We start from the raw sequence: 22,002 nt of genomic DNA on the forward strand, positions 1-22,002 counted from the left end.
TGAACTAAGGCCCCTGAGAGAGATGCTACTTACTGTATCACAAATCTTGCATTCAGATTTCTTTTAATTTCAAAAGATGACCTAATAAAATTGCTTTATAATTAAATTCATTCTAATAACTTCTCCTATGTGATTCTTTTTCTTCTCCCATTTTTAATTACGAAAAAAATTCCAACCAGAAAACATTTGCCACCGTAATTACATACAAAAATAATCGATTCCTTTTTGTACCTCTGGCTGCCCTCCTCACACACAGTGCAGCCTGACAAGCAAGCTTTCCTGCAGAATTTTACTAGCATCCCCCAGAGGTGCAGCGAGGAAACTGCAGCTTTTACACTCGAAAGTGGAGTTCAATTGGCTTCTATCCTGTTCGAAAAATAGTCAAGAAGTGGGAAGAAAGGGGAGCAAATCCCCACATACTTTCTATTTCAGACATGCGTTTACAAGTGTTCTGGATCACGAGACGTATTTCTCCCATGAAGTAAGATTAGCTAAAGGAAGGGTCTCTACCCAGTGTAGTAGTGTTCCTCTACATCCCATCTCCTATTTCCAGCTGAGATGGAAACTTCCTTGGAGCTGGAGTGGCATCATGTAATCCAGGAGCAGTCCTTACCATGTTGGCTTTTGCCACCCACCTTGCCTGGTCCTCCTTGTATAGAAGCCTACCTGGGTCTCACCCTGACACAACACCTAGGATATGTCATAGAATCATAGAATGCTTGGGTTGGTAGGGACCTTTAAAGGTCATCTAGTCCAACTCTCCTGCAGTGAGCAGGAACCTCTAACAATATCAGGTTGCCCCATCAAACCTGACCTTAAATGTCTTCAAGGCTGGAGCCTCCACCACCTCTCTGGGCAACCTGTTCCAGTGCTTTACCACTCTCATAGTAAAGAACTTCTTAATGTCTAATCTAAACCTAGCCTGTTCTAGTTTAAGACCATTGCCCCTCATCCTATTGCTACATGCCCTTGTAAAACAGTCTCCAGCTTTCTTGTAGTTTCTGTAGGTACCCCCCTTTAGGTAGTGGAAGGTTGACATAAGGTCTCTGTGAAGCTGCCTCCTCTCCAGGCTGAGCAATCCCAACTCTTTCAGCCTGTCTTCATAGCAGAAGTGCTCCAGCTCTCCTAACATTTTTGTGGCTCTCCTCTGGACCTGCTGCAACAGGTTCATGTTCTTCTTATCTTGAAGCCTCCACAGCTGGATACAGTACTGCAGGTGAGGTCTCACCAGAGGAAAGTAGAGGAGCAGAATCATTGTCCTCCATTCACTGTCTGCCACTCAATGTTTAATACAGTGGCATTACATTGAGTCAGAAATATGAGCAGGTGGTAGCAAAATAACTCTTATGAAAGCTGTCCTCCAGTTGCATCCAATGGGAACACAGTAACAGCATTGGGTGGGTGCAAAGATACATGACTCCTTTCTGAGTTGATGACTATTATTCCATTTAAGGTATCCTTAATGTATGCAGTACTTTGCTATATTTAAATCATAGTAAACACAGAACAAGACTTCTGCCTCTGAAAGCCAATTCTGCTTCATTTCAACCACCAATGCCTGGGAAACAAATATACTGGAGGTACCCAACATGATACACAACCATCAGGAGAGTGCTTGATGATACTGGATGGAGCAGCCAAAGAGATTAGAAGAATATAATTTCCCTGCAGAATTTACCACATTCTGTTCCATTTCTACTTTCCAGAAAATAATTAAATTACAGACACAGAGTGTAGATGGAATTTAAGCAGTTTGTACTTGGGTTTCTCAATGAGGCAAGTGCAGATTTTAAACATAATTGAGTTTTTAAAAACAGCAAGATTAGAAGTAAGGGAAAAGTAATTAAATTGTCAACCTCTTACCATTTGCTGTGTTCTTTCTGAAGTTATCTAGAAACTCTTCTAGGAGCTGTGACTGGTTTGGAGGGGGCAACAAACTCTTTGAGACCCTGGAAACGTCACCATCCGACCAGGAGGCACACAGGGGTTGCTGAGTCCCATAATGGCTCATCCTCAAAGTTAGTGTTACACTTCTCTCCGAAAACAGTAGCTCCATCTGCCTGAGGTCAAGATCAGACAGAGCCTCTCCATTTATGCTCAGGATTTCATTGCCTACTCGGAGCCCTGACAGCATGTGAAAGGAAGGAAAGAAAAAAGAGGGAATATAAAATGTTAAGGGCCACACAAAAACCCTACTTATGCTATTTCAACTTATTTTTGTGGCTGTAATTCAAAAAGGCTAATCCCACCACAAGTCCATTAGAATTGATGGAAGCTTTTATCTGTACTATAATGATACAGTTCAACCTCATGCTTACTTTGATAGGTGTTACAGGTAGCACCACAAAAAAAAAAAAAGTTGTTTCTTTCTAAAGATGCTACAGTATTTGGTGGGTGGGAGGGGAGCACAACTTTGAAGAAGATTAGAATAGAGGCATCTCTCAAGGCTCACATTCCCTGAATTAAATTTAAGAGACAGCATACAGCACCGTAACTCGTGTTTCATTATCCCAGCCTGGGAAGGACAAGGCACCACTCACGCAGGTCAAATAATTCATGCCAAACTGGAACAAGAGCGGAAGGAGTCTTTTGTATAAAACTAAACTGTGGCACTTGCTGTCTTTCACAGTTAGCAAAAAATGAGTGGCCACTACCCTCATGAAGCGAAAGAAACTGTCTCTGTATTTTTGGGTTTGAATTTCTGGGTCTCTCTGTTTTTCAAGAGAGCAGAACTGATGTGATCCTGCTGTGCTGATGAAGAGACACATGGTTCCTGAGCAGCACAGTAGGGAAGGCACTCACAGAAGCACATGCAGAAAACTATTTTGGGGATGGAGGCTACTTTTCATTGCCAGCAAAAGTGGAAGTGATGGGTTTTGGAGACTGACCAAGCCTGTGAAGTTCCCTAGTGTGAGACAAACTCTTCTCCAGCCTGTTCTTCTGTCCAAAAGCATTTGGTTGGATGGCTGAATGCAGACTTTGTCTCCAAGGGTGAACAAGAACTCTCTCTGCTGTATTGAAAACATAATTCATTTACTCTGTATACATTATCTTTCCTAACTTCTTTTCATGGTCTTCAGGAAAGAAGACTATGAAAAGTAAAGGCCAAGAACCATTTCAGACAGCAGTACTAAACCTCTTTCATGCTTTGGGACTTTTAAAAGATAATGAAGTACAGTATTAAACATAAATACAATACAATACCTTCCTTGTACGCCAGTCCATCAGGGAGAACATCACTTACAAATATACGGGTGAGATGCTGATTTTCATCAACTTGTGCTGTGACAGCAAAACCTGAAGTAAAAGCAGTCTAAATCAAATAAACTTTCTTAGAACCATTCCCCCCTTTTTTTGTCTGTATTTAGTAGCCTCTACACAACCAAAGGGAGGATATTTTTTGTGATAGTACACCCACAGAGCAGAAATATTATCACATTGTTTCTCAGTCACTGTAAGCCCTGTCCAAGTTAATAGGACTTTTCAACTTCCAGGAAATGTCATACTATGTAGTAAAAAGAAATATTTTTTTTTTAAAAAAATCACATTTCAAAAAAGTTTTTTCTACCTTTTTCTACCTCAGCGCCCTATGACATTTCAATGACACAGCTCATGACTATTGTAAGAATTCTGAATTGTGTCCATCAGACATAGAGGTGTCTTAAACAGATTCAAAAAACAGAACCCCAAACTATGAAGCAAGAAGTCCATATAGACCAGTGAGTGACACAGCCCAGAAAGGAATAATTTATACCAACAGACCTGCAGCTACAGAACAGCACAGAGCTGCCTCATAAAGGTACCTTTGCAAGATATATAATTATTCCCAGGCAAAACCATTTCCCATGGTCAGAACTTGTAACAAAAGACACTATATTGATACTGTCCTAAAAGAGGATACCACTTCCAAAAAAGAGAAGGGCAGACCTTGACCATGGCCTGAGCAAGACAGATTGTATTAATCCTGGCAAAGGACACTAGTCTTCTGACAATTCCATGCTTGAATTATTTGGCTAGCACAGCAGAATTATAAAGTGTGCCCATCCCAAATGAAGATATAAGAAATGCAACTGCCACTGTAAAAACCATGTTAGGTCTTTGTTATAATACCTCAAGTCCTGTGCAGGCTCAGGCTCTGAGTCCTATTGAAAATAGCTCTACCTGCTCTCAGAGACAGAAAACTTCTGAAGAGAAAAAGTAAGCAATAAGAAGAATAAAAAGAAAAATTCCTGAGAGGTCTTCAAGTTAAACTTACCAAAATCACTTATGTTTTCAGTCTTTGTAAGACAAATATGATGAACATTTAAGGGACAAATTTCTATTTCATCATACACCTGTTGGAAAAAAACAGTAATAGAAGTCATAAAATTATGATATTGCAAGCATCAAAACCTAAAGGTCCAGCATGAGAAGTAAGCAGAATATTATTTGCATCAATAAAGAGCCAAAACTTGCTGTCTTTACACAGAGAACTGTGCTACTGTGCAAGCATTGCTGGTATCAACAGGACTAAACATAGGCTAAAGCAAATACAGAAAAAACATCCTGGAGCACAGACTGACACTTTGCTTTTGTACCAGAAGCCCTACATAAATGTTCAAATAGTTCCTGAAGAGAATGTTTCTAGTGCCTAGCTACTCGAACGTCTGTAGAGGCACAGACTGTATGAATTATGATGGCAGCACAGGACCCAGGAACAGTTTTAAAACCTTATTTTAGACCTAAATCACACATATTCTTGGTGATAATTCAACTGGAGCTTCATACATCATGAAGCTTTTATGTAAAAGGAGAGACACTTTCCTGGTCTACTATGTATTCGTATGGTTCAGGAGCACAATACTCAGTATTTTCATCAACTAGTCTTCTGAGTTGTAGTCCATAGTGTCTTGGCTCCAGCTGCTTCATCTAAGAAATAAAGAGAATGGGGTTTGAAAATTGTCATTTATTTCCAGAATCCCAGAAAACAAAGAAGTGACATACGTGTACTAAAAAGCTCTTTAGAAATCACGAAAAAGCAATCATCAACAAGTGATTTTCTAACTATTTTTGTGGTATAAACAAAACCAGCTGCATTGCTTAGAATATACGGTTCAAGTGCAATTTCCATTTTCTCTTATGATCCTCCCAAATCCTTTCATAAACTATGTCTTGGCTATTGAATTAACTGAGCACTGCTAAATGTTTCCAAAGACATCACAACTGTTCTCTGTTATTTTGAACTTGCACTCACAATCATCTTTTCTGTGACTACTTTTAATGACTCAGTTCTGCTTAGCAACTTTTTCTTATGATGTAGAAAATGTATATGCAAGTATGGGCTGTTAGGAGTGGAAACAGGGAAAAGGCTCCCTAAGGGTTTGCCTTTATTGGAATTTATTTTTATTGCTGGGTTTCATCTACGATCAGAGAGTTTCACCTATTTTTTTTCACTGCATGAGGCCAAAGAAAAGATCCTATCTCAACAGGAAGACAAGGGGAAATAGGAATATTCCCACAGGATATTAGCCTGAAAGTGTCAGTCCCCTGATGGGAGACTCTGAAAATCAGGATGCTTGTGAGACCACTGCACAAAACATTTTGTTTTAGCATATTAATAGAGCAACAGGAGGAAGTAACATTTCTGAAACTGGCCAAATGGCTGCACCACTTAGAGGTACTTAACCTCCTTAATGTATCTGTACAGCTTAGAAAATCTAAATCTGCTGAGTAAATAGTAATTACCTTAACATTTTATTATGTGTAACAGTTTACAATTCATATGTTCTGTATCCTGAGTAATTGTATTCAAATGCACATTTTCCTAAGTGTGCTATCCAAAAGTCTTAGATGGAAAACAGAAATGAGAAAAGCATAAACAACTTAAAGCATGAATGAAGGGGAAAAAAAAAAACACAGAACACCACCTCTTTGAACTTTATCCTTATACATTTAACATTCAAACATTCAAAATGTAAGAAGGAAAAGAACCAGGATAGATGAGCAGAAAGCATTCAGCATTAGAGCATGCCTATGAAAAGCTTTAACACACAAAATAGAAAGAAAAAATAAAACAGAAATATGTTTAAGGAAAAAAAAGAAATAATTTAAAATTAAATTTTAATGCGATGCAGACAATTAAAAATTAAAAGTAATCTTTACAATTGCTAATACTTTTTAATTATGGAGTAATAAAGTTAAGGAATTTCCTTTTCAACTTAATTTCACTTTTATAAATTTTATTTCCTCTTTTACGTGTCTTATATGTCACTGTAACTACTTCCAAATGTTTCAGCTTTACCGTGCCATCTGCTGGTTAAACAATGTCTTGGACAATCTCCTCAGCCTACTAAAATGAATTTTTAAAAGTAAAGCCAGGCAATACACTGTTTCTCCAGAACTCGGTTTCCACCAGCAAAAACGAGGAGATAATTTCTTCTCAGCGATGCCATGGGGATCCACTGTAACTTGACTAAAGTGGTGAGCTTATTTTGATTCAAGAACTATAGTTAACCGCAGAATTTTCAAAACTTGTGTAATTTCCTAAATATTTTTTGTTTTTTTGTGTTTTTTTTTGTTTACAACATTACCAGGTGGAAAGAGATAGTAAACTGGGGCTTTTCCTCCATTAGATGCCTCAAAATTCATTAACTTCTAGCCAGTTGAACAAGTTCACCTGAAAATTCACACTAATGTATGCTGAATTTTGTACAAAGCAGGTCTCCTTCTATTCTTGTTTCTCCCGATTACTTGAAGTAAATAAACCATATTTACCAATTTTCAGAAAACAAAACTTGGGAGTAATAAGTCATTTTTTCCCAAAAACATGTTTGCATACTTTAAGTGACCTGAATAGTGAAGTTAGAGCTATATTCAAGCCCTGACACCTGGAGACAAAGGTGATATGTAGGTTGGGATGTTCTAGAGGTGCTGGCCTTTTGTTTGTAGTACCTTCAACTTATGACTCAAGATCTACAACAACCCCTCTCAAATTTCTGGCATTGACTTTCAGAAGGGAAATTCACAAGTAGAGCTGGTATTTACTTAAAAGCTTGAAAGGGTCCTTTATGAAGCAGATATATATAATAGCCTTTGCCACAACAGTCTTAAATGTCTTAATCTCCTGACATTAACTCAATGAGTCCCTGTTACTCCTCTGTGATTAATCTCCAACAGAACAACTGGGTTCACTGCAATGACAACACAGAGTGAACATGTAGCAATGCTTCTTGAAAACCTTTCCAACAACCCTGCTATATTGGCTACAAGACATAAATAACACAAGTAATTAAACAGCAATGTGCCTTGATAAAGTGACAGGGAGATGCTGGTATTATGCTCTCATTATTTAGACATCCTCTGGTATGTTACATTCCTTCTCAAGTTCACAGCTAGTAAGAAGGTGCAATCATACACAGAAAATTAGTACCTTGCATGCCAAAGACAAAACATCTTCCACCCTGTGCTCTGGCTTGAGGGTCAGTGCTACTCCTTGGCCATCACAGAAGTGAACATATGTTTGTGTTTCCCAAGCACTCTCCTTCTGGATGCTCTCTGTCACTGAGCAGTAGACATTCAAAAAGTCATCAACTTGCTGCTGGAAACAAGGGAGAAACATATATGTGGACGTTGCAAAACACCCTGAAGTACAATTGCATTGGCAGTCTACCATTTAGACATGGTACTGTGTATTTCCCCATGGCAAAACAAGGACAAAGTTCTGTCATGTGCTCTCATTCACTGTCAAAGACTTGGTTTTCTTGGGAACAGGCTGAACTTCCTCTGCATTCCCACTACAGATTTTTATGCCTTTATCTCATTTTTATCGCTGATTTAACTCGAAGTGAATATATGTAGCTACCTGATGATATAATCAAAATTTTAACTAATTAACAAATGCAAAAAAATTTAAATAAATTAGATAACAGAATTTCTGTAATTTTGACAGAAAGTTATAATAAACTTCCAGCAGAGAGCACTGTGGAGCAAGGCTTGTCATAACACCATAATGGACTAGAGGAGGAATAGGTGTTCCTATTCTACTTACAATTTAAGAACATACTGTTTCATAGGTAGCATCGGGTATTTGCTTGTTTACCATTTTGGTGCACATGCGCCCTTGTTCCAAAGCCAGTTCGCTTGATCAAATAACAACATCCACCCTGAAAAAATTTCCTTCTGCTTTTTTATCCTTCATTTTTGCGCTTTCTTCTGTGCTGCATTCCAGGCCACACGTTTCAAAGGAAGTCACACAAGAATTAAAAAACACTTGAGAGCTGCTCAGAATTTGGACTTTCACCTGTATGTTTGGGTCTATCTATTCAGTACGTCACTTAAATGCCCCCATCACGGCATTTAAGACTACGTAAACAGGCTCCCTGATTCCCATTACAGTCAATGGAAAGGGACAATAACCCTACAAAGTGGTAAAACTGCCACCCAGGACATACCTTAAGATATCCTGAGCTGTTCCCAAGAGTGCTTACTTCCCCAATGTTTTTCCTTTGTTTGTTGTGTTTTTTTCTTTTTGTTTGGGTTCAGGGTTTCTGTTGCCTCCATAAAGCCCGTGGATTATGCAATTCCTCCTCCTAGCTCTGCCAGGGCCCAAGCCCAGGAATGCACTGCAGTTAAAAGCTGCAGGAAAATCACTGCACAGGGAGGGACTGTTTCCCTTGTTGCAGGCAGCAAAGATATGGACAACAGTCTACCTACCAGTGGCAACAGAAAGACCAATGTTGTTTTGGTTTTCCAAGCCATAGGCTGTGTAAATGATGTAGTAAGCAATCCTATGGGGTAATTACCAAACAATGCAGAAATTCAGGTTGCAGCTGCCCCAGAGTATGGCACAGCAATGATTTCATGCCTGAGTAACGCTAGCTCTGGCAGAATTATATTAATGAACTAATGGTATTCAAGAATCTTGTGTCTCTTGCTCAACTGTCCCTTTTAACTAGTTGAACATGAAATTTCAATTAACACAGGTCCATGAAAATCCTACTAAAATCCAGCAACTACTATACCTAGCAGGAATCCTGATATGCTACAGCAATTAACAGAGTGATGAAATCTACGCATCATGGAGTTTCACCTCTCTGGCTGTGGTTTCAGACTGCTTATAACTCTGGTGGTGTTCAAGAAGATAATTCCTGCAGAAGCATGGTCCTCTCAGAAAGCACTACATCAAAAGTGCTTGGCGATAAGTGCTGACCTCCTTGCATGGTGTAAATAACAGAAAGGAGAAAGGTCAAGGCAGGAAGGCTGCAAGAGCTGAACAGGAATGAGCCAGACTAAATTATCCAGCAGCTTTACTCTGAGGGTCATGAGACACTGGAATAGGCTGCTCAGGGAAGTTGTGGATGCCCTCTCCCTGGAAGTTCAAGTGTTCAGGGCCAGGTTGGATGGGGCTCGGAACAACCTGGTCTAGTGGAAGGTGTTCCTGCCCATGGCAGGGGCATTGGAACTAGATGATTTTTAAGGTCGCTTCCAAGCCAAGCCATTCTGAGATTCTGTGATTCTTCAGGGAAAACTGAAGCTACAATGCCTCAGGTAGCGAGAAGCTCCCAGATGCTCAGAGGTTTGTAACTACCACAATGGCTTATTGCATTGCAACTGCAGATCTTCAAGTCTGTGCACCTGAAATAAATCTATTGCCAGATATTAAAAAAAAAAAACCCAAAATAAAAAAAAACCCACACAACCAACAAAAACAACCCAAATCAAAGGATGAAGGTGATGAGAAACAGGTTTAAGGCCACTTTTTTCCAGTTTCTAAGGACAGAAAGTTCTGCAGCCATTATAAGACACCTACTTTTCCTTGCCATATACGCATGCTCGGGCATACGCCTTGAGATGAACTTGCCCCTGTTATTAAACATCATTATGTTCCTTAACTGCTGTCAAGATACTGTTGCTTCATCCAGATTTTCCATCTCAGAAAATCTGACATGGAGATTTTTTTTCCTGTTCTACAGTGACTAATTCTACAATAGTTCATTCATTCACTGCCACATAAAATTATAACAACCCATTCAGTTTTCCAGAAATAGGCGCCAGGATTTGCAGACTGTCACACACTGTGCCACAGGGCTGCTGCAGGACCAAGAGGTTACTTCATAATTTCCCCCTCTTTGCCCCTCTCTTTCCCCCTCTCTGCATCTGTTTTTATCATCCTTTTCAGGGAAAATACAGCTTCCCTGGCAGACTTCACTGTTCATCATTCACTGCATTCCTCAGGTAGCATTTTATAAAAGTTTTGATGTTGTTTTTGTTTTTCATTTGAAATTGGCCAATGAAACTGGGCTGGTGCCAAAGTAACGGTTTTCACAGTTATGATGAATCATTTCTGAGTTGTCGTATGATTCATCAAAATGCCAGGAACTTAAAAATGCCCATTTAATTTCCCTTTCAAAAAGGTTTTTAGAAATAAGGTTGAGATTATTATAATAATAGCAATAATGTTTTTCTAGAAATAAGGCTGAGCTCCAGAGCTCTGTCTCAGCATCTAAGTTGGGGCAAGTTTTTCAGTATTGAAAAACAACCCTGCTAAACTTTGTAAAAGTCTGGCCCAAAATCCGCAATGACAGTGCCCCTGTGTTGGTCCCTCCTGCCCAAATTTGGAGCAGGCTTCTTTTATCCAGCAACTATGGAGAACACATAAAACGTTGGATCGAGAAGCCAGACCTCATCCCTTCCCTGACACGGCACTAAAGTGAGAGGACTTCATTCTGCCTGCTCCTTGGCACCTTCAAATCCCTCCTCTGTCTACTCAAAAGTGGTCAAGACGAGTGAATGCTCTTCTCAGGTCAGAGGACAGAAGACCCACAGCAAACCCCACTGAACAAGGCAGCACCGCCCACATTTCAACCCTGACGGGGTTAGTGCTAAACTGAAGGACTGGCACCACAGCCCTTCAGAAGAAACCTACAGGGTGGACCCAAGAGATTTTGCCTCTTCTCAGGTTTGGGAAGGACTAAACCTTCCCGTGTTTTAACAGGACCTGAGAGGAATAGTGTTTGCTGTCTCTGAGGTGGAAAATGGATGCTCTCTCACACCAACCCAATAGTACATTGTGGTGGAATTTGAAAGTGTTTTCTACAGGAGATGAGTTCACACAGAAATCCCTCATAACTATAATTTATTTCAAAAAGAGAGGAGTGATTTGGTTTAAATACTTTCCCAGCCCAGGAAATAAGCAAGTGGTCAAGTAACTAAGGGAATTCAGGTGTTTCAATACACTTTCTCAAAGAACAGACAAAATGTGAAGATGCTTTGAGAAGGCAAAACAGCATTATAGGATCAGCTGCTGTCAGTGGGAGATGCTTCTCTCAGTGCTATAACTTCTGCATAATTATATATTTCTTTCTTACCTAGCCATTAAATGAATGTACTTGATGGGAAAATAAAACCATGTAGCATATAACGAAACTAAAAACAACATCAAAACCTCTGAGAAATTATTAAATTCATCCAAAACTTCCTCACGAGATTTATTGCAGCTCTTCATTGCAGATAATTGTTTTCAAGAGCAATATTTCATTTTAAATGCAGATTTTGACGTTTTGTCTAATACCTGGTACACAAACTCAGCTGAAAGGGAACACTGCTGTAGTCTTCTTTCAAGTTTTAAACTGCATCGGGGGAATATCTGGTTTAGGAAACAAAGGAGGAAAAGAAACCTGAGGTAGATGGGAAGACAAATACCCCTTTGAGTGTGGCACACTGTTGCCAATAAAGAAATTCAGTTATACCACATAGAAAACTAAGTGTGGAAGAACCCTGTGCCTAAGACTTAATTCAATATTTTTTTTTATTTGGAGCCTGCACAAGCCCACAGAGGGAGAAGGGTTCTGCTGGTGTAAGCCCAGAAGCACACAGACAACACTCAACGGTTCTACACATACGCAGTTAGGGATTTTGGAGAGTCTTCCTTTGCTTCCAGACTCAGGGATAGTGATGTCATGCCCAGGGATAGACAGGGACCATGACTCATGCCACGCAGGGATGAGCAGTAGCTTTCCTCCTCCTGGACACTGGAGAAAACCAGCCACAGCTATTTACTGAGCAACACTGTTGAAGGGATGTTGCTTCCTATTCCTTTACTTGGGCAACCCCCAGCTATATATTAACTCACACTTCTCTGCTGGATATGCTCCACAGACTTTAACTGGACTTTATTTGCCTTTATACCCAGCATGTACAAGTTCTGTTGAAGTAGTCAAAGTGGGAAAACACATCTTGGGTTTTGCCGCATTGTGAAGGATACTTTCAAACAAGCCCAGCTCCAAATCTCTCTCAGATGGTGTGTGCACCGTAGGGATCAGTGTTGTGAAAAAGCTTCTAGAGTTTATATTTTTTATTTTACTTTTTTTAAAAGGCTACCATGTGTATTCAGAAACTTGCATTATAAACATGAAAAAAAAAATCATAACATTCATTAGCAGGAATTTAATCCTGCCATCTACCACTAGTAGGACCACTTAGTGAAACATATTCAGGAATTTAAGAACAAGACGGTACGGCACAAGGACAAGCAGATCTTACCTCAGCAGAGTTGGCTGAATTCTGGACACCAGCAAATCCATTTCCTCCAGCTGAATCAAATATCTATCAAAAATATTACAGATAAATAAATTGGTTAAACAAATAAAACCCTTTCTTTGTTAGCTGTGCTAGGTAAATTCTTTGGGGGAAAAAAAAAATACTAAAAATAAACAAATAAATATATACCCCAGGGATCTTTTTGTCTTTATTGCTTTATTGTGACTGAAGGAAATATTAAAGAAATACAAATCTCCCTCTATAAAGAAAATAGCAAGCTATAAAGCAAGTTTTCTCTTTCAGGCTACATGCACACTCACATTCAAATATGTCTAAAAGCATTCACAACCTTGTTTTTTCCTATCTATTGTTTAGCAATAAGATTAAAGTAATTTGCCTTCAAATCATGTACTACACTCCAAGTTACAGTTTCATGCATCAGGATACTGTCAGGTACAGCTACAAATGTCATAACGATTTAAAGGAACTATGCTAAACCACGTTGCTGTTTCCTAAAACTTCTTACCCTTTCATTTTTCATCTCTTCTAAGTGAGCAGTTAGCTTGACACTATCGATGGATACTTTTAGCTTAGATTTAAAGGCATACTTGACCCAAAAGCTGCACTTTTAAGTACTGAAAATAGCTGACTACTGTGTCTGCTTTGGAAGTGATGAAAGCAGAAACTGAGGCTTACGTTCCCCATCTGTTCTGAAAGCTTTAGTACTATCTTGCAAAGGTGGAAGGATTATTAATTATTTTTTTCCTAAACAATCCAATTAATGGCTACAGATACAAGAATATATTTTGGTGATAAGGTTTGTATAAGAGATTTTCAGGTAGGAACATTACCCTCCCAAAGCGCAAATATAAACAGCATTTTTTTTAACTCCTTATGCAGTCAGTAAATCAGGACAATATCAAACTTACATCTAAGGGTTTTTTGTTTAGGTGTTGTTTTTTGGTACTAGCAAAAGCCCTTCAGATAATCCAAGACAATAACAAACTCTCTTAAAATTTCATATGAAATCCAGTTTCTGCCAATGCAAATAAAGGGCATCACTTCTGAACTTTCTCTTCCTCATCTCATCCACAGATATAATAAAAGTATGTTATTGTTTATGTTTTCTCAAAACAGTTTATCATTTAGACACAAGAAAGCAGATAAGAATTTAAGAAACTGAGGATAATGTGAGCCTAGACATCCCCCATCTGCTACAGTGCAGTTTTATTAACTGATTTGTAAAGGATTGAGCCACTTCATTAATGTTTACGAAAGCCTCTCATCATAGAAACTCTGAGCTTTTCTTATTAATACCATAAAATAAAACTTATGATAAAATTTTAAACTTTTCTGACAGAAAAATGTTCAAGAATATATACCATCTAAAGAAAGCAAGACATTTTTAACCTATTGTTTGACACAAACATCGAAGCACAATGAGCAGAGAAGCGAGCTCCTCAGCGGGCCGAAAGGCACGACAAGAAAGGCAGCCTCAAGCCTATTCCAGTTTTGATACACAATATACAATTATGTGCATACACAGAAGTCTGAGCAAGGACGTGGCTCTCTTTCCAAATACCTTCTAGATTCATGGGTCAGTTTTCAGTCTATGTCCTTAAAAATTTCTCACTTTTATGGGTATGCATCACAGCCCAGTGCTACTCATATGCAGTGCCCAGCATGCCTACTTCCTTAATTTCATTGTAGGGTGTTTACATGAAGAAAAAATAATCACACAGATACAAGAACCTCAGCTCATGGATGAAAATGAGGGGGTCATTTTGGAGGGTCAGCTGGTTGTAAGGTTTGGAATAAGGAGGGTGAGGAAGCACACAGGCATCTCCGCCTGTGTCAAGGATCCCTCCTCCATGCTTGGAAAAGCCCTGGGAGGGCAGAGAAGCCTACTCTTCTTGCCACAGAAAGAAAATTTCCCATCTCCAAGCTCTGCAGAATCCCCTTCATGGGCTATAAAGCTTATGGGAGGCTGTATTACCCAATTAAGACAGTGTAATGTATCAGCTCTGCTGGGAACAGAGCTAAGGGGCAAAACACCCCTTCCCTCAGGCATCTTATTATTGAAGAAATAGAGACTGCAGGACTCGCAGGCCAGCCTCACCTGCTGGGGTACACAGGGGAAATTATGTGGAAAGGATGCCCCAGAGAAATTTTCTTCTTCAGTTCCGTATTTCATAATACAGACTTGAGTTTTATTCTTACTCAATTTCACCATGTAAACACATCTTGATCAATATGCTAAAATGTGTAGCAGTCACTCTAAGAAGCTTCATCCCAGTGTAACACATAGATAAATATTTATCTATTAAAAATACAAACCACTAGACCAGAAAATCCTGAATTGCTGTTTTGCAACGTAAAATCTGTTGTGTGCAGTATGCACACAGACAGGCTTGTTTAAATAGTCCACAAGCAGATTACCACACATACAAGAACATGTGATTTTCACTAATAAAATCAAAATACAAGAGACAGGGTAGAGCAGGAACAAAGTCACCTAACAAATAATGCACAAAAATACTATTTAGTGGGGGAAAGAGCAGACATGGCAGAAGCTAGTGACAATAATAACGTTCTGAGTGTGGATGTATCTCCACACCTTCTGCCTCACCGTCAAGGAAGTGTCTCTGCTGTTATTTACCTTTTTTTCAGGGAGAAGGCAGCAAACTTTTGTTCCACATTTTCCACATTTACTTGTGGAAAAAACAGGTGTTTTCATTGAAGTAATATAGACTCTTAAAGAGTTTACACTAAAGGTGGGAATGGTTCTTTAATTTCACAAAGAGAAATGACTCTGTGAGATGCCGTAGCCTCATCAGTAGTAAAACAGCCCTTCAGCTGATGCGCTCATGAGCACAGCCCCTCTCCCTGGGGCCAGCCTGCCCTGGCACATCAAAGCTATGCCAAGCCTTTCACTAGTGTGAACTGGCACAGTTTTGTTAGTCAGCTCTATACACCTACAGCTGGTCTCCTCCATGACAGCAGTCTTATGCTCTTGGCTAAACTGTACTTCCAAGCAGGGTGGGTTACTTGGAGGGGCTATGCCAAAGACAGCTGTCTTTGCAGCAGTGTCTGCACTTTTTTCCCTTGAAGACTCAACCTGTGTTATCCTAATAACTGCAATAGTACTTCAGAGTCCCAGTCATAAGCTAGCACAACACTGTGCATATATGCTACCTCCAAAGAAACCTACCTTACTTCCAACAGTTTGCAATGGGCCAGAAGACAGATTTTGTAGATTCAAACTTGATGTTCTCACTCAGCTGTTAATAATTAACCTGCTGGGTCAAAACCTCTCATTCACTAAACTTATTTATCACAAAGAAACCCAAAATTAGAGATACACTCTTCAAAAGTGAAGCTCCCATTCTGCCGTGCTTTTTGAAACCGCAAATGCAAGACTGATGGACAGACACCTCTTGCCCCTAAACTAACAGCACCTCACAGGATGAGCCCCAGCAGAAACAAGCCATTCTATGCTATTCTCAGGAAAACAAAAACAAAAACAAAACAGATCTACCTGAGTTATGGAAGGTCGCTTTTCTTTTCCTTTTCTTGCCAATGTGTCCAGTCCTTTTAGCGAAGAAAATAAACCCTTCTTATTTCGGACTTTTTGTGACAGAGACAGGGTACGTTTCCTAAGAGCAGCTTCATCCCTGGAGCAGATCTATTTACACACAGAGACAGGCCTTTCTGTATCATTTTCACAGGAGCAAAATATTGGCAGTTATTTCAACTTGAGGCATTAAATGAGAGTTACTTCAGTTCACCTTAATGTAATACACCAAAGTGCAAGGTCACTGGAATTTTCAGCAGTTATGCTTGTTTTGGTATTCCAGTGGTGTGATAGTGTAAAAATACAAGGTCATAGGAATGCAGGAACTGAGAAAATATTGCTCAATACAACAAAAATAGTTAATGAAAAGACTCTGAAGAATGATAACCTATCATTCTGATACAAAATTGCTAGAGGAAGAAAGACACTCAAAATTGCCAAACATAAGAGATAAATGTGATATGGCATTGAGTTATTTACAAGCAATGACTCAAACCACACAGATAAAAACAGTGGCAGAGAGAAACACATTCCTTGACAGGATTTTCAGTACTACTATTCAGACAGAGTTCTCATGCAGCAACTGTGGTCCACCTTTCTCTGACAAGATCAGCCTCACATTCCTGCCAAGGTTAAAGAGCAGAGGCAATGCTGCTACTGCCATACTTCTCTTAAAGCCAACACCATGAGAAAAGCTTACAGCAGCTGAAGATCTGCCTCATTCTTCTTTGCAAACACAGGCCATATTTCTTAAAAACATGCTTATAATTTTTGATTCTCTTTAGTTTTAGCCTATTCTAAAAACACTTCCTCTTCAGCAGGGTATCACACTGTTACTGAAAAATAGAGCCATCTGTGACCTCCAAAAACAGATTAGCTCAGTGCAGAGAGATCCAAATCACTTTTGGAAATTTCAGTATTAGGTTCTTTTCACTCTAAGTGACTTAGCTCCTATACACCTTAAACTCTGAACTCAGCAGAGGTGAAATTGCAGTGACAAAATTTCAACACCATGACTTGTTTGTATCTGAAGAATGTTTTGACTCATTTCTGATTTAGATATAGATCAGAAATACCCAAATCTGGAGTCCTCAGGGGCTAAAGAAAAAGTTATGGCCATATCCTCATAGTTTCAAGATCCATGTCTGTGGAATAGATTATTTTTTTTTAATTTTATTTTTTTTTTCAGTCAAGGAACAGGTAGAAAGGGTGAGCAGAGAGTAGGGCTCTTTAAGCCAATGTATGTGAGTGCAGTCATGTATTATCCCAGCGCAATTCTACATCTAAGTATAATATTAATGATGACTTTGTGTAATCCGCCCATGAAAAGCACATTTGGACTTACCAGTGCATGGAAGGATGAAAAAATGCCGAGTCGCCCCAATGCCAATTTTGAAGGACGACTAGCAGCAGCCAGAAGACTCTTTGGGTTTGGGAGCTCCCCACCTTGCAAACTGGCTAGGTAACATCGCATTCGGAAAAGGTCCATGTTAAATTTTTCCAGGTTCTGTTCCCATTGCTGGATCTGTTTAGATATGAAAAGGGACAATTAAAAGTAGAAAAAAAATGTCTTTGTGGGCTGCACTGAAAATTCAAGCTCTTTCACAAACCCCTAGTAAATTACTTTCATCTGTTGGTATATGGATTAGATTAGCTATTCCCTGCCAAAACACATTCAGTCATATTACGTTACATCAACCCAAAAGATGGCTTGAAATAAAACAAAGCTGGTGGTCTTAAATGCATACTGACAAGATGAACATACTATGAACTTCGGGTAGCTTTATAGCCACAAAAGCAGTTACATAAAAAAAACAACCTTGCACTTCACAAAGGTGCTTCTTTTTTTCCCCTCCTTTTTTTTTTTTTTTTTTTTTTCCTTTAAATTCTGTTGCTTCTCTTTTTGGGAGGTTACTTTTATTTCCTTCATTTTTATGAGCTTAGATTGTATAGCTAGCTGGTTGAAAGCAAAGCTGCATAGCTACACTAATGCACTACACATTTTTCCTTTAAATTCTGTTGCTTCTCTTTTTGGGAGGTTACTTTTATTTCCTTCATTTTTATGAGCTTAGATTGTATAGCTAGCTGGTTGAAAGCAAAGCTGCATAGCTACACTAATGCACTACACAAAGTAGCTACACTGGTACGTTCTGCTCATTCTTTACTATCATCTAAGGCCTCTCTATCTGTAAACCAGAGACAATACTGGCAACACAAGCATGTGTGGTTCTTTGTCTGACTAATAGATTAAAATATGCTTATGCTCAGACAAACTTCAAAAATGAGCCTAATAAAACTCATTGGATCAAAAGGAAGAATGTATACATACACTTCATGCAATTTTTAAACATATCTAACACAGGTACATGCAGCTGTAACAGACAGCTTAACCCAGTTTCAACGAAAAATTAGGAAGTAAAAGAGATTAAAAGATTTACTAGAGAAAGTTCAGAATCAAGACTCAGGTGACAGATTTTAAGTACAAATGTAGATACACACTCATCTACACATTCCTATGCACTGCACAAAAGTAAGTTTGCTTTTCATTTCCCCAATTACAGAGTGGTAATTACAGAGTGGTGTAGCTAAAATCTACCCCCCAGTGCACAATATACTTTAATACTGAAACACAGCACAAATAAGAAAGCAGCTGTTTTTATCAGAGTAGGCACATTCACACCTAAGAAAGCAGAAAAAGCATGTCCATTAGATTAATGCACATGTTAATCTACCAAAGACTGTTAAAATCCCCTGACACTGCTGATCTTCCAGTGTCAGCTCAAATCACTGCATGTTGGTTGTTCAACAAGTAGTTTAGGGCTGCAGGGAAAGTTCTTCACGTTTTCTCTAACGGGCATTGACTTCATATCTTTCACCGGCACACCCTGAATGTCCCTGTGCAACAGGACATTATCACCTTACACTGAGATTAGCCAAGATTGGGACAAGCACCTTTCTGGCTCAGAAAACAAGCTGATAAATGTAATAAAAATCTCAGGTGAACTATGACCTGCAGGCTCATCTAGAAGCAGAATCAGTTCAGTTTCCCTATAAAGCTGCCAAATATAACAAGAACTAAATAACAACCTTGCCTCTTTCAACAATGAAGAAGCAAGCAATGAAAGGGTGAAAAAGGCCCTGTTACCAAAACAGGGATGAGGCTTGTGCTACAACTGAGACATTACCTATTCTGGCTCCCTTACAGATGTGCTCACAAACTGTGGGATCAGTTATAGCTACACTTCTGGAAGTATGAGGCAATCTTATTTGGCAGGGAGGGTGAGTAAAGGGAAAACAATATACCATCTTGAACATCTGTAAATGCAAAATCATAATCTACAGTACACTTAAAAAATCTTTGGAGGCATTACTATTAAAAGCAAAATATAGAATTTACAAAAGCTCATCATGAGAGCAATTCACAGAAGTCCAGAAAAAAAGGGACAGAGATATACACAAAATGAAGTTGTCTCATCTAATGCCTCACCACAAACATTCAAAATGTATATTCTTTGTGCCCCAGAAAGAATAACTGTTTTTTTCTTGGGTTTATTTGAACACTGCCCTTTAGTTTGCATACTTTGTCCTCTCAAACACTCCTCACAGAGCATTTCTTTGCTTGCCAGAACTTTACGCATGGGACAACTTCAATAGGAGGTTTTTTCATGAGCTCTTTCTCTGTGTTGACACCCAACCATAATGAAAACATGGATGTCAGCTTTTAACAAAGGCCAAAAGCTACAAGCTCAGGTGAAATCTTTCCTTTTGGGATGACACCTCCATGGGTACAGAGCCAAGCCAACTTTGAATAGCTGAGGAACAGAGCAAGTCTTGTTCTGGGCACTGCTGGAGTGGAGCATCCTGTCCTCACTAAGCATGAACTGAACACAGGCATCCTTGTGTTACTGAGGCCTTCTTCAAAATCCCCATTAAGCATTTCTACTAAGTGGTATTTTAAAATAAAGATAATCTAAGAAGGGGGAGTGGAGTACAACATGAGGACATTCTGAAGAAATAATTGAATTAGGGTGTTTGTCAGTCACACAGGATGCTAGCTAATCAGCTCCAAAAGCATCGGTAATCACAATGTTGCATTTAATAGCATTAGTAAAAGCTGTAGGCAGGGAATTTCTGGAATTGTCTTGCAGTCTTATCAAAACCAGGGATGCCTGGAACCAATTGGAGACCACGAACCAACACCAGCTGCTATCTGTCTAAGCCTTTCAAACTATGATACTTCTTCCTACAGATTTATATTCTTGAAGACTAAAAGGGGGAAGCAGACAAATAAAAAAGCAACAACTTCAAAGCACAGTATGACCTGGTCCATGAAGCCTGCAGACCAGCTGCTGCAATCTTTATTCTGCTATTGTGTGAGGCAAATCTCTGCCTCACGTGGGAGGACTGCCCAAAGGATGGCTCAAGGACTTAACTTCATCAGGCACATACAAAACGTTCCTTTTGAAATCTGCTTAAAAGTAAATGGGAAAAAACTGGATGCACCAGACAGCCATGAGAGTGGGAATGGGTGACAAAGGCCAACAGCAGCACAAAGCGAGCCTGCAAAGAGATAAGAGGTATGGCCTGACATGAGGCATGCCAAAACAAGCAAGCAGACATGAAATGCTCCTCGCATGACTTGCTCAGCTGTTGCACTTGCCTGCACCACCAGCTACAGCACCCAGGGCATCCAAAACCATCCTCTCCCAGTCACTGTTTCAAAACCTCCATGTGAATTTCTAGGAAAAGCATTAAAGGCTTTTCTAGAGGAAAGGCAGGATGTCAGTCTTAGTAAGAGCAAATGTTTGGCAAGGATTTCTGGCTTTAGTGGTCATGTAAGAGCACCTGGGAGAAAGGCATGAAGGAGCCACCCAAATAAATTTATTCAGCCTAGTAGGAGAAAAAGAAGGCTGTGGTAGAGAGAAAGAAAGGAGTAAAATGTGAGAAGAATTAGGGCCATGAATTATTTAGCCTGGGGCACCAGGAGAACTCATGCTGGGAAGCCTGGTACATGGACAAGACAGTAATTACATGGGGAATGCTAAGTGAGGGGACAAGATTTTTACATCAGAGACTTAGTCCAGGAAGATTTTAAGAGTTAATATACAAAAGCAACATCAGCATGGTACTTTTAACAGTACTTCAGTAGTAATGATAATTTCCATACATAAATAGCCCATTCTCCTTCAGGTTAGCAAAAAATCTATTCAGACACTACAAAAGAGTTGTAAATTAATCGTGTTTTAAATCACACAAACAAAGAGAGGAAGATGTTCGAAAGCAGGTCTCAGCTAATTCAATAATTCTACTAGGTTTTCTGCAGGTAAACTCAAAAGTGGGAGCTTGAGAAAGACAAGGGGTAAGAACATTCAGGCCAGAGGTTTCCAGGAGGTGACATGGGGATCCATAGTTCCTACATACTATACAGTCCCTTTTGCAGGTGACATTTCTAGTGGCACCTCCACTGGAACATATCTAGGGTTTGCAGACAGTAAAAGGGAGGACCCTGACAGTCCCAGCAAAAGCAGTACCAGCAGTGTGACTCACCCTTCTTGTAGTAGAGGACATATAGTGGCTTTTGAGGGGCTGGGGAAAGACTGTCTCATTTCCAAATAATTGTTCTATGCAAAGTAAGAAGAGCTCAATGTAGCTTCAAACTAGTATGAGAGTGGTGGAAAGCAGTGCCAGAAATTACACCGTATCATCTCAAAATAGCAATCCTTCAAGGACCTAGAGGAAGGATGGAAGAAACTCTCTGTGCAGCTCAACTGATAACAAAATACCAATTTTCCACTTGGCACTTCTTTAAGGTAGTACAAAAGAAAAGGTGCATAGTGACAAGGGCCATCTCTCGGTGTTTAAACTGATTTGGTTTAGGAACAGTTCTTACACCATATAGAAAGATGAGCTCC

The 22,002-nt window shown here is 39.5% G+C and overlaps 1 protein-coding gene across 1 annotated transcript in view; it reads right to left on the reverse strand.

Moving 5' to 3' along the window:
• The window catches only part of TIAM2 (T-cell lymphoma invasion and metastasis 2), an 89,833-nt gene that overhangs the window by 47,070 nt on the left and 20,761 nt on the right, over positions 1–22,002 (reverse strand). The window contains exons 6-12 of the mRNA XM_009997344.1: positions 17,436–17,615; positions 16,055–16,201; positions 7,409–7,573; positions 4,798–4,908; positions 4,256–4,334; positions 3,205–3,297; positions 1,864–2,124 (exon numbers count right to left, since the gene is read on the reverse strand). Of these exons, the coding sequence (XP_009995646.1) occupies positions 1,864–2,124; positions 3,205–3,297; positions 4,256–4,334; positions 4,798–4,908; positions 7,409–7,573; positions 16,055–16,201; positions 17,436–17,615 (1,036 nt within the window). The remainder of the gene's footprint in view (positions 1–1,863; positions 2,125–3,204; positions 3,298–4,255; positions 4,335–4,797; positions 4,909–7,408; positions 7,574–16,054; positions 16,202–17,435; positions 17,616–22,002) is intronic.

Source organism: Chaetura pelagica, unplaced genomic scaffold (assembly GCF_000747805.2).
Source record: "Chaetura pelagica isolate M959 unplaced genomic scaffold, ChaPel_1.0 scaffold315, whole genome shotgun sequence".
Lineage (NCBI taxonomy): Eukaryota > Metazoa > Chordata > Aves > Apodiformes > Apodidae > Chaetura > Chaetura pelagica.